Source organism: Eptesicus fuscus, chromosome 14 (assembly GCF_027574615.1).
Source record: "Eptesicus fuscus isolate TK198812 chromosome 14, DD_ASM_mEF_20220401, whole genome shotgun sequence".
NCBI classification, from domain to species: domain Eukaryota; kingdom Metazoa; phylum Chordata; class Mammalia; order Chiroptera; family Vespertilionidae; genus Eptesicus; species Eptesicus fuscus.
Window position 1 is genome coordinate 8,371,206 of NC_072486.1, and position 13,219 is coordinate 8,384,424.

The 13,219-nt window shown below is 49.1% G+C and overlaps 1 protein-coding gene across 1 annotated transcript in view; it reads right to left on the reverse strand.

Annotated features, from left to right (window-relative positions):
* MINDY4 (MINDY lysine 48 deubiquitinase 4) overlaps nucleotides 1-11,067 on the reverse strand; it is a 90,352-nt gene extending 79,285 nt beyond the window's left edge. The window contains exons 1-3 of the mRNA XM_008147562.3: nucleotides 10,956-11,067; nucleotides 6,192-6,311; nucleotides 2,665-2,900 (exon numbers count right to left, since the gene is read on the reverse strand). Of these exons, the coding sequence (XP_008145784.2) occupies nucleotides 2,665-2,900; nucleotides 6,192-6,311; nucleotides 10,956-11,018 (419 nt within the window). The 5' untranslated portion in view covers nucleotides 11,019-11,067. The remainder of the gene's footprint in view (nucleotides 1-2,664; nucleotides 2,901-6,191; nucleotides 6,312-10,955) is intronic.
* Nucleotides 11,068-13,219: the final 2,152 nt, after the last annotated feature.

The window sequence follows — 13,219 nt, forward strand, 5'->3', positions numbered from 1 at the left end:
TATTTATACCCTCTACTATCATGAGCATCCTTATTCCAGATCCAAGTGATGAAGGAAAATGCAGCCTTCATACGGTCACGGGACATGGGGAGCCATGTTACTGCACGCCATGGAGTGGCGGACAGAGGCTGTGGCCAACCTGGCCTCCCCGGCAGGGCAGCTAAGGTTCAGTAAGGTTAGGCATGCCAACGGCTTCGCTTTCTGGGGAGCTTGGCACTGAAAGAGAAAAGGGGCAAGAGAGAGAGAGAGAGAACAGGAGAAAACAAGAGGGTGAGAAGGTGAGAGCAGAGCAGCAAGAGTGAGAAAGAACAGAAATGAGGAGACAGACCAGGAAAAGAGGAATCCGACCTGGGATCCCTCAGAGCCAGCACCTGACACGGGCTGTGCGGTTTCTCCCAGGGACTGGCATAAAGGGGCACTGGCACCTGCTGTGCCAAGCTGCTTACCAAGCAGTGGGTCCGCATGAGAGGCGGTCACGTGTGCTATGATGGGGGCATGTCAAGCAGAGGACGGATTTGGAACCAGCCGGGGGGAACCTAGAAGAACTTCCAGAAAAGGCAGCAGCTGAGTATGAAAGAATAGCAGGCTGGGAGAGCGGTAACCAGGAGCGGGTACAGCTGGAGGGCTGGAAAAGCAGCACCTGCCCCCTGAACCACAGAGAGGGTCCTGACCACAGAGAGGGTTTTGCAAGTTATCCTAAGGAGTTTGGATTTTGTCCTAAAGGCTACGGGGAACGTCTGCAGGCCTTTCAGCAGGGCAGACCTTCTGTGGGAGCTCAGCCTCGGGTCGGGAGATTCGAGGAGATCGCTAGAGTCCTGGGGACCAGAGGAGAGCCTGGTCTTGCAGAGAAAGCAGGAAAGAGTTTACCTCACTGAGAGCTCAAAGATGCAGAACCCGTAGGCAAAGAGGAGCTGAGGAGAGCACCCAGGTGTGAGCTTGGGCAACGGGTGGAACAGCTTCAACTGCTGCATCGCGGTATTTTATCATTTCAGAAGTATTTCCTTGCCCAGCCAGGCCGGGAGTGTCTGTGAGGAGGAACCTTCTTCATTCCACCCTCATTAACGTTCAGCCCTTAGCCTTGCGTTAATTGTTTAATGGTCCTCACCTTTTGGCACTGGACACCCACACCCTCCGCTTTGGCTCCCCTGTGGAAAGCTCTGGAAGAAGACACCCATTCCAGGAAGTGAGACTCACCCTCAGAGACTACACCAGCGTGTTAAGGCTACAATGTAACAGGACAGCTTTCCAAATAACAGAGGTTTAATCAAGAATGCCAATTCACCTGGCCAGGTGGCTGAGTTGGTTAGACGTTAGAGCATTGTCCCGGGCACCAAAAAGGTTGCAGGTTCAATCCCCAGTTGGGCAAGTACAGGAGGCAATCGATCGATGTTTCTCTCACATCAATGTTTCTCTTTCCCTCTCTCTCTCCCTACCCCTTCCCTTCCTCCCTCCCTTCCTCTCTCTCTAAAATCAACAAAAACATATCCTCAGGTGAGGATTATAAAATAAATTTAAAAAGAATGCCAATTCATTTTCTTCCTAAGATTGCCTAAAGGCCTTATTTTTCAGATTTTCCCATATCTCCAGTGTTTAGTTGTATTTTAAGAAGATGTTAACAAAACCCTTCTGAATCCTAAATTTGAGCTTTTAAATCATACACATCCTCCATCACAAAGTGATCATGCCCACGGCCTCCAAAGGAAAGCTCCAATGATCCGGGCCAGGAATTTTAACAGCACAGAGTGCGGAAGGCTGAACGATGCCACACACACACACACCCAGAGAGGTCCTGACCCCCAGAATCTGTGAATATATTACCTTATATGGAAAAGGCTTGATTAAGTTAAAGATCTCAAGGTGGGGAGATTATTCTCGGTTATCTGGGTGCACCCAATACAATCACAAGGGTCCTCAGTAGAGGGAGACAGGAGGGTCAGAGTCAGCAGTGGGAGGTGTGATGACAGAGCAGAGGTTGGAGTGATCTACCCAAAGGACAGAGGAAGTGATACAAGCCAAGAAATGTAGGCGGCCACCAAAGCTGAAAAGGGAGAGGAAACAGATTCTCCCGAGTCTCTAGGAGGAACAAGCCCTACACCGTGCCATTAACCAGTGAAACCAATTCTGGACTCTGACCTCCAGGACTACAAGATAACCATTCGTGTTGATTTAAGAGACCACAGTGATATTTTTATATGTCAAATTTTATGTCAATTTGGCTAGGCTGTGGTGCCCAGCTGTTCGGTCAAATACTAGCCTACATATTGCCATGAAAGTATTTTTTAGACGTGATTAACATCTACAATCAGTTGATGTAAAGCAAAGGAGACTGCCTGAGTAATATGGGTGGGCTTCACTCAATCCGTTGAAAACCTTAAGAGCAAAAACTGAGATTCCCAGAGAAGAAGTAATTCTGCCTTGAGACTGTAACACAGAAATCCTGCCTGAGTTGCCAGCATGCCCTACAGATTTCAGACTTGCCCACCCCCACAATCACGAGCAAAAAATAAATCTCTACACACACACACACACACACACACACACACACACACACTCTTGGTTCCTACTGGTTCTGGTTCTCTGGAAAACTGTTACAGCCACTGAGTTTATAGTCGTTTGTTACAGCAGCAACAGGAAACTAACCCACAGTGTAAACAGAAGAGATACCTGGCTTTGCTGGTTTCTGATAGCGATGTTCTCCATGCTGCATCTTCATCTGCAAGGTCATATATATTTACCAGTGTGGTCTCTGAGCATCTCAACGGTACTTTGTTACTTTTCTTTGGAAGTGAAAGTGCAGGCATTGGTGTTTCTTGAGTGAAGTTGTTAGCAGTATTTTCAAAGTGATCCAGAAAGTATCTGGTAATGAGTTCAAGGCTTGTTTTTAGAGGATTTTCCTTTGCCTAACAGTGGAAGAAAAAAATCTCATTAATTGCATGTACAGTTTCAGAAGAATGGTAGCAAAGATGGCTATTCTAATTCTGTCACATAAGTTTGTCAACTTCTCAGTCGTGCATTGTTTCCTGACTGCCTATTATTGCATTTGAAGGACTGGATTATGACAGATGAAGACAAAAATCTCTATCCTAAAAGAACTAGCCTCCATTGCATAAGACAGGCAATTAAATTTCAATTTCAATTTCATCTTGTTTTTTCCTCCTAAGGATAACTTTATAAAATATATACCCTTTCATTTAAAAAATGAAGCCTTTAGGGACTGCTAACTCCAAAGTTTGTAAACATTTAGGATCTGGATATTCTCTTAGTTCATATCCCCTGCATCTGACACCGGACACTGGAGAACGCAGCAGGTTACTGCAAAGAGCACAGAGAGGCCCTCAGGGTTGACTAGGTTTACACGCCAATCTTAAAGAAGTAAGAAGATACAATGAAACTCTTCAGTAGTTGGTTGTGGAAATAAATAAAATCAGTATTCCCTAAACCTGACTGTACCAAATATTACCTTAGGACATTTTTTAAAAATACATACTCCTAGGCCCCACTGAATCTTAAATCGCAAAGATTGGAGCCCTGATTTCTTTTCCAATTCCCCTAATTAATGTGGACAGACAGCTATCCAAGCAGAGATCCACAGGCTGGCCTCAGGGACCAGGCCAGCTAACTGTGTCAGTCCCCACGCCACTTGCCCGGAAACCAAGCCCTCGGGAAGTGCAGGCAGATGTGGGGCATTCGGCGTGGCATTTTGCAATCAGAGCAATAAAGCACCTGACGGAGAGCCTGGCACAGAGGGAACCCTTGGGCACATCCACCTCACCCCTTCTTATTCCCCTGATCTACACAGCAGAACTCTGGGACCAAATGGGCGAGGACCAAATTCAACAGGTTGATCAGGCAGTCAAAATCAGAGGATGGCTTTTTTTTTTTAAATTATGAAACCCCAAAAATATATTTATCTAAATCTAAATAAAACTTACAAGGAAGCGAGTCAAGAGGGAGATATATATTTTAGTTTATTTCAGCCTTATTGTTTTTTCTTTCAATACAGGAGATTTAGGGCCCTGGTTACCTAAATTATACTTTATGGCTTTTCATATCACTTTGCTCATAAGAAACACAACCGTTATATGAATCTAGGCACCATTTCTCAAAGCCTCAATTCTATATAGGCACTTTTATCTATCATATACTTAATAGGGAAAGACAAGCTACTGGGATTAACATTAAATTGCAGGGCTTCCCTGGAATCCTGCTGGCTTTGTGTGAATGTCAATGTCATTATGCAACAGATAATTAATAAGCATTTTAAGCTCCAATTAATTGTTTAATAGCTAATGACCACTATATAAATCAAATAATCAGGGTACTTATCAAGATCTAATGAAAACATCTCAAGTACCTTTAAACAATAGTTACCTTAGGGAGACTATGGTATAGTAAAGATATAAAAATAACTTGAATGGCAAAGATGGCTAGAAAACTGGGTAAAGAGGCATTTACATGAAAAACCCCAGTGCCCCGGAATGGTTCATTGAATTTTCTGGTTAACTGTCTCACTCTCTGTGGAAAAATCTTTCTAAAATGCACAGTCCACTCTCCTGCTTTATGCAGCCAATGAGGGGTCTGGAGGTCTGAGTCACTAATCTTCTTTCTGCAGGACTTCAGCTGACTGCATGCAGGACATGGAGGGGCGCGAGTGTCAACCCAGGGCCCGGGGACGAGGGGCATCTATTCGATGTCCTTCCTCAGCCTCTGCCAGGACTCCCTGGCTGCCCCTGCCCTTTCTCCTCCGAGTGGAGCACAAGACCTTCGGCCGCCTGAGCAGTCCCTGGGTGGCCCGCCTCCTGCCCCCCATCTCTGGCGGTTTATAGGTTTGCTTGGATTTCCTTCACTTTATGGAGGGAAGCCCGGCCCAGTTCCTCCCTGGACAGTGCTGTATGTGCACGAGGGTGGTTCTGAGGTTCCCCTGGGTGTCTCAGAAACAGCCTCGGAGGGCTGGGGGTGCCCCAGATCCATCCCAACCCAACTGCTCAGATTTCACTTGAGAAAAGGGTTCCGGTTAAAGGAAGCTTGACAGCCATTACTGGGACAGGACTGGGAAGAGAAGATCTGGTTCCTGCCCTGCTCCTATGGGGAAATTCCGAGAGACCTGGACAAGCCGCTCTCTCTGCTCCCGTCTCCTGTCCCCTCAGTGGTTAAAAGCTGCCCAGAAGGCCGAGAGGGCAGCATCTTTTCATTTCTGTTTCACACAGGACTGCCCCCACCCTTTGTTTTCCATAAAACCTCTGCAGGTGATGTCCTTTACAGCCTTTTTAAAAATTGTGATAAATGCTAGCCTACATGGTCATTAGGTTCTTTCCAAATGTGATATGTGCCCTACCCCCAGGCAACATCTGCAGGAGAGACCATTCTTAAATCCAGTTAGAAGGTTCTGTCTTCATAACAGAAAGAGCAATTAAGGCAGAATGGCAGCTTCATTCACCATCCACCCATCCATTCATTTATTCAGTCAGTCAGTCATATAACCCAGAAATGCATAGTGACTACCTACTACGTCATCAGGCAGCATGGTAAGTATGGGGATACAACAGTGAACGAAACAGATGCCATCTCTGGCCTCCTGCTGCGTTCAAGGCGGTAGTGGAGGCAGATACTAACTAAACAGCCACACATACTCTCGCATAACCTTGGCAAGCACAGCAAGGACAGCTACAGGTGCCAGGAGAGCTTGTAATTGGGGGGGGGGGGGAGATAGAGGCCATGGATTGGGGAAGTTCCACCCACCCCCACCCATTCTCAACTCCAATGCCCCTGGGGGCTGAACCCAAGCTTCCCTTTGCCTGAATTAAAGAGCAAGGTATTACTCAGATCTGAAGAAGGAAAACCTTAGGCAGGCAGGGAATGGAAATTTTTAGTAAAACTGAATACTATGTTCTTGAGTAAAGTCTGACTAAAAATAGCCTCAGGGGGAGGAGGGAGCACAGGGAATAACTGTTACAGATTCGGGTTCAAAAGGAGCCTCATGGCTGGGCATGTGCAGTACCCCGTGGTACTGGCTGGGGCTGGAACTGACTCACAGCTGGGACTCGGCAGCACTTGGTTGGGTCTGTTTCTCCCTGACCGCAGGTGTGCCCGCCTCCCGCTGCCCACCTCTGGCGGCCTGGCAGGGCCCATGCCTGCTTTGACAGTGCCAAACTCAGTTCCAGAACATCACGCCACACGTTACAAGCGTGTACCTTGTTCTCCTTGTAGAGGAATTCAAGATGCAAAACCTTGCGGAGGTTGTTTCTGCTGTTTATGCTGAGATCGGAGCGTGGGCGTTCCTGGTCCATGGTCACGCACGTCTTCTTCAGGCCCTGCGGGAGGGAGTGGGGAATCGGAAGCCTCAGTTACCACGTTAAATCAAAACCCTCTGTTCTCTGACGCGCAGTGTAAACAGCGGACTGCTGGTGTTTATTATGACGATGCTTATCCTGCCTTCCTCACTGACTGAAGAATTCACTTTCACATGACCTTCACACTTGACCTCTCTTCACAATTACTATTCTGAATCTTACAAGTGAGACAGGCGTTGTTGGGCCATTTTACAGAAAAGGAAAGGGGAAGTCAGCTGACACCCCAGGCTGGCTCAGGAGCCCAGGGTTTGGCCCTGATTGGGAGCCACAGAATAGGAAGCTTTAAAAGCAAACAAAAGGAAAGACAAACAGAAGGCCAGTATTCATTCCCTCCTTTTCTCCGATACTGGAGCCAGCGTTGATTCGCTCCAAGTAACACAGTGCAGCCACCTAGTGGGGCTGTGAGCAGTGATGCTGGGACCCAGGCCCAGCCACGTTCCATCGCCCAGACTTGAACTCCCAGAAGGCCCAGCTGAGAAACAACCACAGCACTTTGGCTGCCCATCTCGCCCGCCAGGCCATGGTGACCCTCAAACGGTGGAGGACGAGGAGAGATGCCTCACAAACAGCTCAGCCTGGCCCAGGGGGAGCCCCCGCTCTGGAAGGACCCAGACCTCAGTGCTAAACAGGCCTGGACTGCTCCCCTCGCCTCTGTGCTCAGACTTCTGCAGAGGCTCCGCGGCTGGGAAAACAGGACAAGCTGCTGTGGCCATGAAGTGAGGCAAGAAGAATATGTGAGACAAGAGGTAGGAACACATCCCGAACCAAAGAGGACAAAAAGAAAGCCTTCGTAGGGGCACAGAAAGAAAGGGGGTGTGAGCTGGCAAATGCCGAGCGTTAGGGAGGCCCGAGAGCAGGCTCCAGCCTCTCCCCTGGGCTTCACCATGGCTTCGCCGCCATCAAGGTGATGAGGAGACCTCTGAGGGGGGGTCCTCCTCTGCTGGGCAGCAGCTGGTCCAGCGATCGCATCAGGGGAGGGGAACTGGATATGAGAATGGTGGGGTACATGGAACTGAGATTATGGAAAGGACGCGGGGCTGGTAATGACAAACCTAGGGCAGGGCCACAGGAAAGAGCGGCAGAGGTAGGATGGGGCTGTCCCTACAGGAGAGGGGCCACGAACCTGGGAGGCTGGGGCCACCAGGAGTCAGCGCAATGGATCCTGACATCACCAGGACACTGTCATGACTCCCCCTGAGAGGAGGTCACACTTGGAGAGTAGTAGCTGGGTACAATGCAGGGTCGAGGAATGAGGTCCCAGGGGGAGCGGGGAGCCAGGTCACAGACAGCCTTGTAGGAGACCTTGGAGAGACCTTCGCTGGGATTTCATTCTAACGGGATCTGACTTCTCGCCCTGGGCAAGTGTCTTTGCCTCCTATTCTCATGATAGTCTTGCAGGAAAGGGAGCGGTTATACCTGCCTTTCAGGACTGTTATAAGATTTGAGAAAACAAACGAGCACCTAGAAGGTTCCTCGAACCATGATAGGAACTCTCATGACTACAGCTGCTGGCGCCTGCCTGTGCCGAGCCCTGTGGGGAGTGCATGGTCTCTGCCCCGGGGCAGGAGACGAGGAGAACAGCAGTCAGCCTGGGCTGCAGCCCCAGCTCTCAATGACTTGCTGCGGGGTGGTGGGCACCTCCTTTCTCCTCCCAGGGCTGTAGGTGCCCAGATTAAAAAATGCGAGGGCGAGAGGCCGGGTGAGCCAGACGATTGTCAAAGTTCCACCCAGTTCAGGCGTCGGCTGTGTGGACCTATCTGGCAGGTGAGAGAGACAGAAGGGTAAACTATAACTTGAGCATCAGTGAAGGAACCAGACAAGATGAGCCACTCATTCCAACGGGAGTTGCCTGAGAAGACCTCTTGGAGGAAATGGGACTTGGGTGGACCAGGGAAGAGCATGTGGAAGAATCTAGAACTGAGAGTGGGATGGTAAGGGGGCCTTGGACATCAGGTGAGGACTTGAGAATTCACTGGTACTCAAGAAAGGAAAGGCATGAAGAAAACTCTGAGAGTTTTGCTTGATAGCCAGACTTTTATTTCTTGTTAAATGTTTTTATTGATTTCAGAGAGGAAGGGAGAGGGAGAAAGAGAAAGAAACATCAATGATGAGAGAAAATCATTGATTGGGCTAGCCAGACTTTTAAAAAATGACGGTAGTGGTGAGCCTCGTGGGCCTGTCACTGACATATCCAACGTCCAGCCGGGACTTGGCGATGGAAAGGCAATTAGCCATAAAAACAGAGCATGACAATGAAGCCACACGCCTTTAAAAAAGTTTTTTTTTAATAAAAATACATGTTTAGCCCTAGCTGTTTTGGCTCAGTGGATAGAGGGCTGGCCTGTGGACCAAAGAGTCCCAGGTTCGATTCTGGTCAAGGGCACATGCCCAGCTTGCAGGCTCGATCCCCAGTAGGGGGTGTGCAGGAGGCAGCCGTTCAATGATTCTCTTTCATCATTGATGTTTCTATCTCTCTCTCCCTCTACTTCCTCTGAAATAAAAAAATATATATATTTAAAAAATACACGTTTGAAAAGCAAACAAAGACTTTCAAAACAGGTGCACATCAGAGATGGGGAGGAGACAATGTTGAATACCTACTATGTGCACCACACAGTGCTTGGGAGCTGCCCATATATTATTATTAACCCTCATTATAAATCTGCCAGGGGACCGTCTTCTTATTCCTATATTATAGGTAAGAAAATCGAGACAGCAGTGGGCAAAGGACCTAAATAGACACTTTTCGAAAGAGGACATATAGACGGCCAAGAGACATATGAAAATATGCTCAAAGTCACTAATCATCTAAGAGATGCAAATCAAAACGACAATGAGGTACCATCTCACACCTGTCAGAGTGGCTATCATCAACAAATCAACAAACGACAAGTGCTGGCGAGGATGCGGAGAAAAAGGAACCCTCGTGCACTGCTGGTGGGAATGCAGACTGGTGCAGCCACTGTGGAGAACAGTATAGAGTTTCCTCAAAAAACTAAAAATGGAACTCCCATTTGAGCCAGTAATCCCACTTCTAGGAATATATCCCAAGAAATCAGAAAGGATTTATGCACCCCTACATTCACAGCAGCACAATTTACAATAGCTAAGATTTGGAAACACCCTAAGTGCCCATCAGCAGATGAGTGGATTAAAAAACTGTGGTACACAGTGGAATACTATGCTGCTGTGAAAAAGGAACTCTAACCATTTGCAACAGCATGGATGGATCTAGAGAGCGTTATGCTAAGCGAAATAAGCCAGTCGGAGAAAGATGAATATCACATGATCTCACTCATTTGTGGAATATAATGCACAACATAAACTGATGAACAAAAATAGAGCCGGGGCGGGGGGACATTTTAGAATATAACAGAAGTAATACTGTTATTTGCAGATTTTTAATATTTCCTACAACTTGTGTGATATTATACTATGTTAGTACAGTTTTGGTAATATTATGATGTTTAAAATTGTTTTTCTCGAAATATTAATGTTTATTGCATGTGACATTATTACACTTAAAATAATTTTCCTTGAAATAGTAATATTTATTGCATGTAAGAAAATAAAATATAAATAAAGAGAAAGAAAAGAAAACCGAGACAGTGAGCCGCGTGCCCAAGCTCACTGTAGCTGGTAGCGGACATTTAACTGCTCTGACTCCAAAGTCCTACCCTTTCCTCCATTCAAAACGCTGCTTATTGCCCAGTCGGGGGCGGGGCTCAGCGGTTGAGCGACAACCTATGAACCAGGAGGTCAGGGTTCGATTCCCCTCAGAGCACATGCCCGGGTTGCAGGCTCCATCCCCAGTGTGGGGCAGCGCATCAATGATTCTCTCTTATCGTCGACATTTCTGTCTCTCCCTTCCTCTCTGAGATCAGTAAAAATATACTTTTTTTAAAAACATAGTTTCTTCTTTTGTGTGTGTGTGTGTGTTTTAATCCCAGACAAGGGTCCATCGACCCGCCTAACGGGACTCCACCGGGACCCAAAACCCCGGGCAGGTGGTCAGTCCCTTTGTGTAGAAGGAGTAATGGGTGCTGTCCCTGCGCTCTCCTCCGCCAGCACCCCAGCCACCTCTCTCCCGGGGTGCCCTCAGCTCCACGGACGGGGCAGGGGAGAGCGAAGGTCCTCCCCAACCTCCCAGCCCCCCAAAACCTCTCCTGGGACCAGGCCGCAGAACTAAAAACCAAACCCACAGCAAGGACTTCACTGTGGACGCACGTGACTGGAGGGGGAACTTTGTGAGCTCCTGGGGCTCCCTTTTTGGGGGCGCAGTTTTTCCAGGCGGGAAAGAGGCCTCGGGCTGGGTTCGCCACGGAGGCCGGCGCTGGGCCATCGCCCCTGGGCCACCCTCAGCCCGGAGGGGACCGGCCAGGCCCGGGGCCGCGGTCCTGCCCTTCGAGCGGGAGGTGACGAGAAGGGGTCCTGGGACGTGCAGAACCCCATTCCGGCCAGGAAAGCGGCGCTTCGTCGGGCATCCCTGAGGCCGGCAGCAGCCGGGGGAGGTCTCCCTCCCCGAAGGTGCACAGGTTGCCGGGGAGCCCCTGTGCGCCCCAAATCACAGCGACTGGCCGGATCTGCGCAGGCGACGCCACGTACCTTTCTGCTGAGGAACTCCCGGACCAGGGAGGCGGCCACCTCCTCCACGAAGAGGCTGTCCATGCCCGGCTCTGCCCGCGAGGCCCGCCGCGCAGCCCCAGGCCCGGGTCGGTTGGCCAGTAAGGCCGCGTTGCCGTGGCGACGAGTCCGCGGCGCCGGGAAACTCCGCCCCTTCCTGGAGCCGTCGGGGGCGGGGCGTCCTTCAGTCCCGCCCACAGACAGAAGCCCCGGGCCGCGCAGCGCCAGGGCCGGCCACCCACTCCGGGCTCGGGTCCCTGCCCTGCCCATCTGGGTGGCCTGGAACAAGTCACCGCTCCAGTCTGAGTCTGCGTTTCCCAAGACGAGACATGGGGAGGATGTCTGCCTCCTTGATCCTGGGGGAGTCAACCCGCAGCCAGCCACGTGGCCCCTAGAGGTCACTGGCAGCGCCACCGCTGGCTCCTGGGGTCACCTGGGGCCCACTGACCTCGCTGGCCTGGACTGCGAGGGGCACAGAAGCCCAGGGCTCCGCCTACTCAGCACTGAAATGAAAGGACAAGCCCCTCCCCCACTTGGGGCCTGCTCTCCCCATAAGGAGACTGTTGGTTATTGAGCACCAAGCATTTGACATACATTATTATCGCATCTTCAATCCTACAACTTCCAGGCAGGTGCTTGCTACTGGTTCCCTTCTTCAAAAGGAGACACTGAGATTCAAAGAGCTTTTGATTTTGCTGTAGGTCGCACAGCTAGGAACGGGCAAAGCTGGATTCCAGCCAAACCCACGCCTTTGCCCAGTACCAACCCCCTCCACCTCAGTGACTTGGGGCACCCCACCTGCCCATCACCTGGTGGATGAGTGCGCTGGTGCTGCTGTGTAAGTACAGCAGAAGGGGAGGCTCAGGCAACAGAGCGGTCACCCTCACAATTCCAGAGGGCGAGGCTCCAAAATCAAGTGTCAGCGAGTTCGGAATCTTCTGAGGCTTGTCATCTCCCTATGTCCTCACATGGTCTTGTCCTAATCTCTTCTTCTTACAAGGACACCAGCCTGGCCAGTGTGGCTCAGTGAGTGAGCATCAACCTTTGAACCAGGAGGTCACGGTTCGATTTCTGGTCAGGGCACATGCCGGAGTTGTGGGCTCAATCCCCCGTAGGGGCCATGCAGGAGGCAGCCAATTAATGATTCTCTCTCATCATTGATGTTTCTATCTTTCTCTCCCTCTCCCTTCCTCTCTGAAATCAATAAAAATAGGGGAAAAAAATGTTTAAAGGACACCAGACATATTGGATTTGGACCCTCCCTAATGATCTCATTTTAACTTACAGGCCACATTAAAGGTTCTGTCTCCATATACAGCCACTCTCTGAGATAGCAGTTTAGGGCTTCAACATGTGGATTTGGAGGGACACAATTCAGCCCATAACACCTATACTGTCACTTATGAATTTTTTAACCGACATATATATTTTTAAGTTTATTTTAAAAGGAAAGTGCTCCCAGGCAGTAATATTCACAAAATCACATGCTGGATGTGCTTGTTAAATCTCTAATACACATTAAAACACATACCAAAGCGGAAAGTTATGCTTTCGTCTAAAATCCCCTTGCAGCCTGGCTGGCCTGGCTCAGTGGTTGAGCATCAACCTATGAACCAGGAGGTCACGGTTTGATTACTTGTCAGGGCACATGCCAGAGTTGTGGGCTCAATCCCTAGTGTGGGGCATGCAGGAAGCAGCCGATCAATAATTCTCTATCATCATTGATGTTCTCTCTCTCTCTCTCTCTCTCTCTCTCTCTCTCTCTCTCTCTCTCCCCTCCCCCTTCCTCTCTGAAGTCAATTTTTTAAAAATTAAATAATAATACAATAAAATCCCCTTGCAATCACACTTGGGAAGCAAGTGTACCACACTCCTCAGGCTCCTGAGGAAATCACTGTAACACCACAGACCACGTTATAACCTCTACGCATCTTCTCTCTCCTCCCTGCATTGCAGCTATCACATTGACTGATGAAAAGCAAATCCTGTAAGATAACACAGAGTAAATTACTCTGATACAAAGTTCATACATGGCTAAAACTATGTGATAAAAAGTATGTTTAAAAACAAGGGAGTGGGAAATACAAAACTCATATTAGTGATTACACCAAGGACCAGGTTGGGTGGTGGGTCCATGCCACTACATGTAATGTAGTCACAGTAGATATAGATGATAGAGGGAAAGGAAAGAGATGATAGATAGGTAGGTAGGTAGGTAGGTAGATAGATAGATAGATAGATAGATG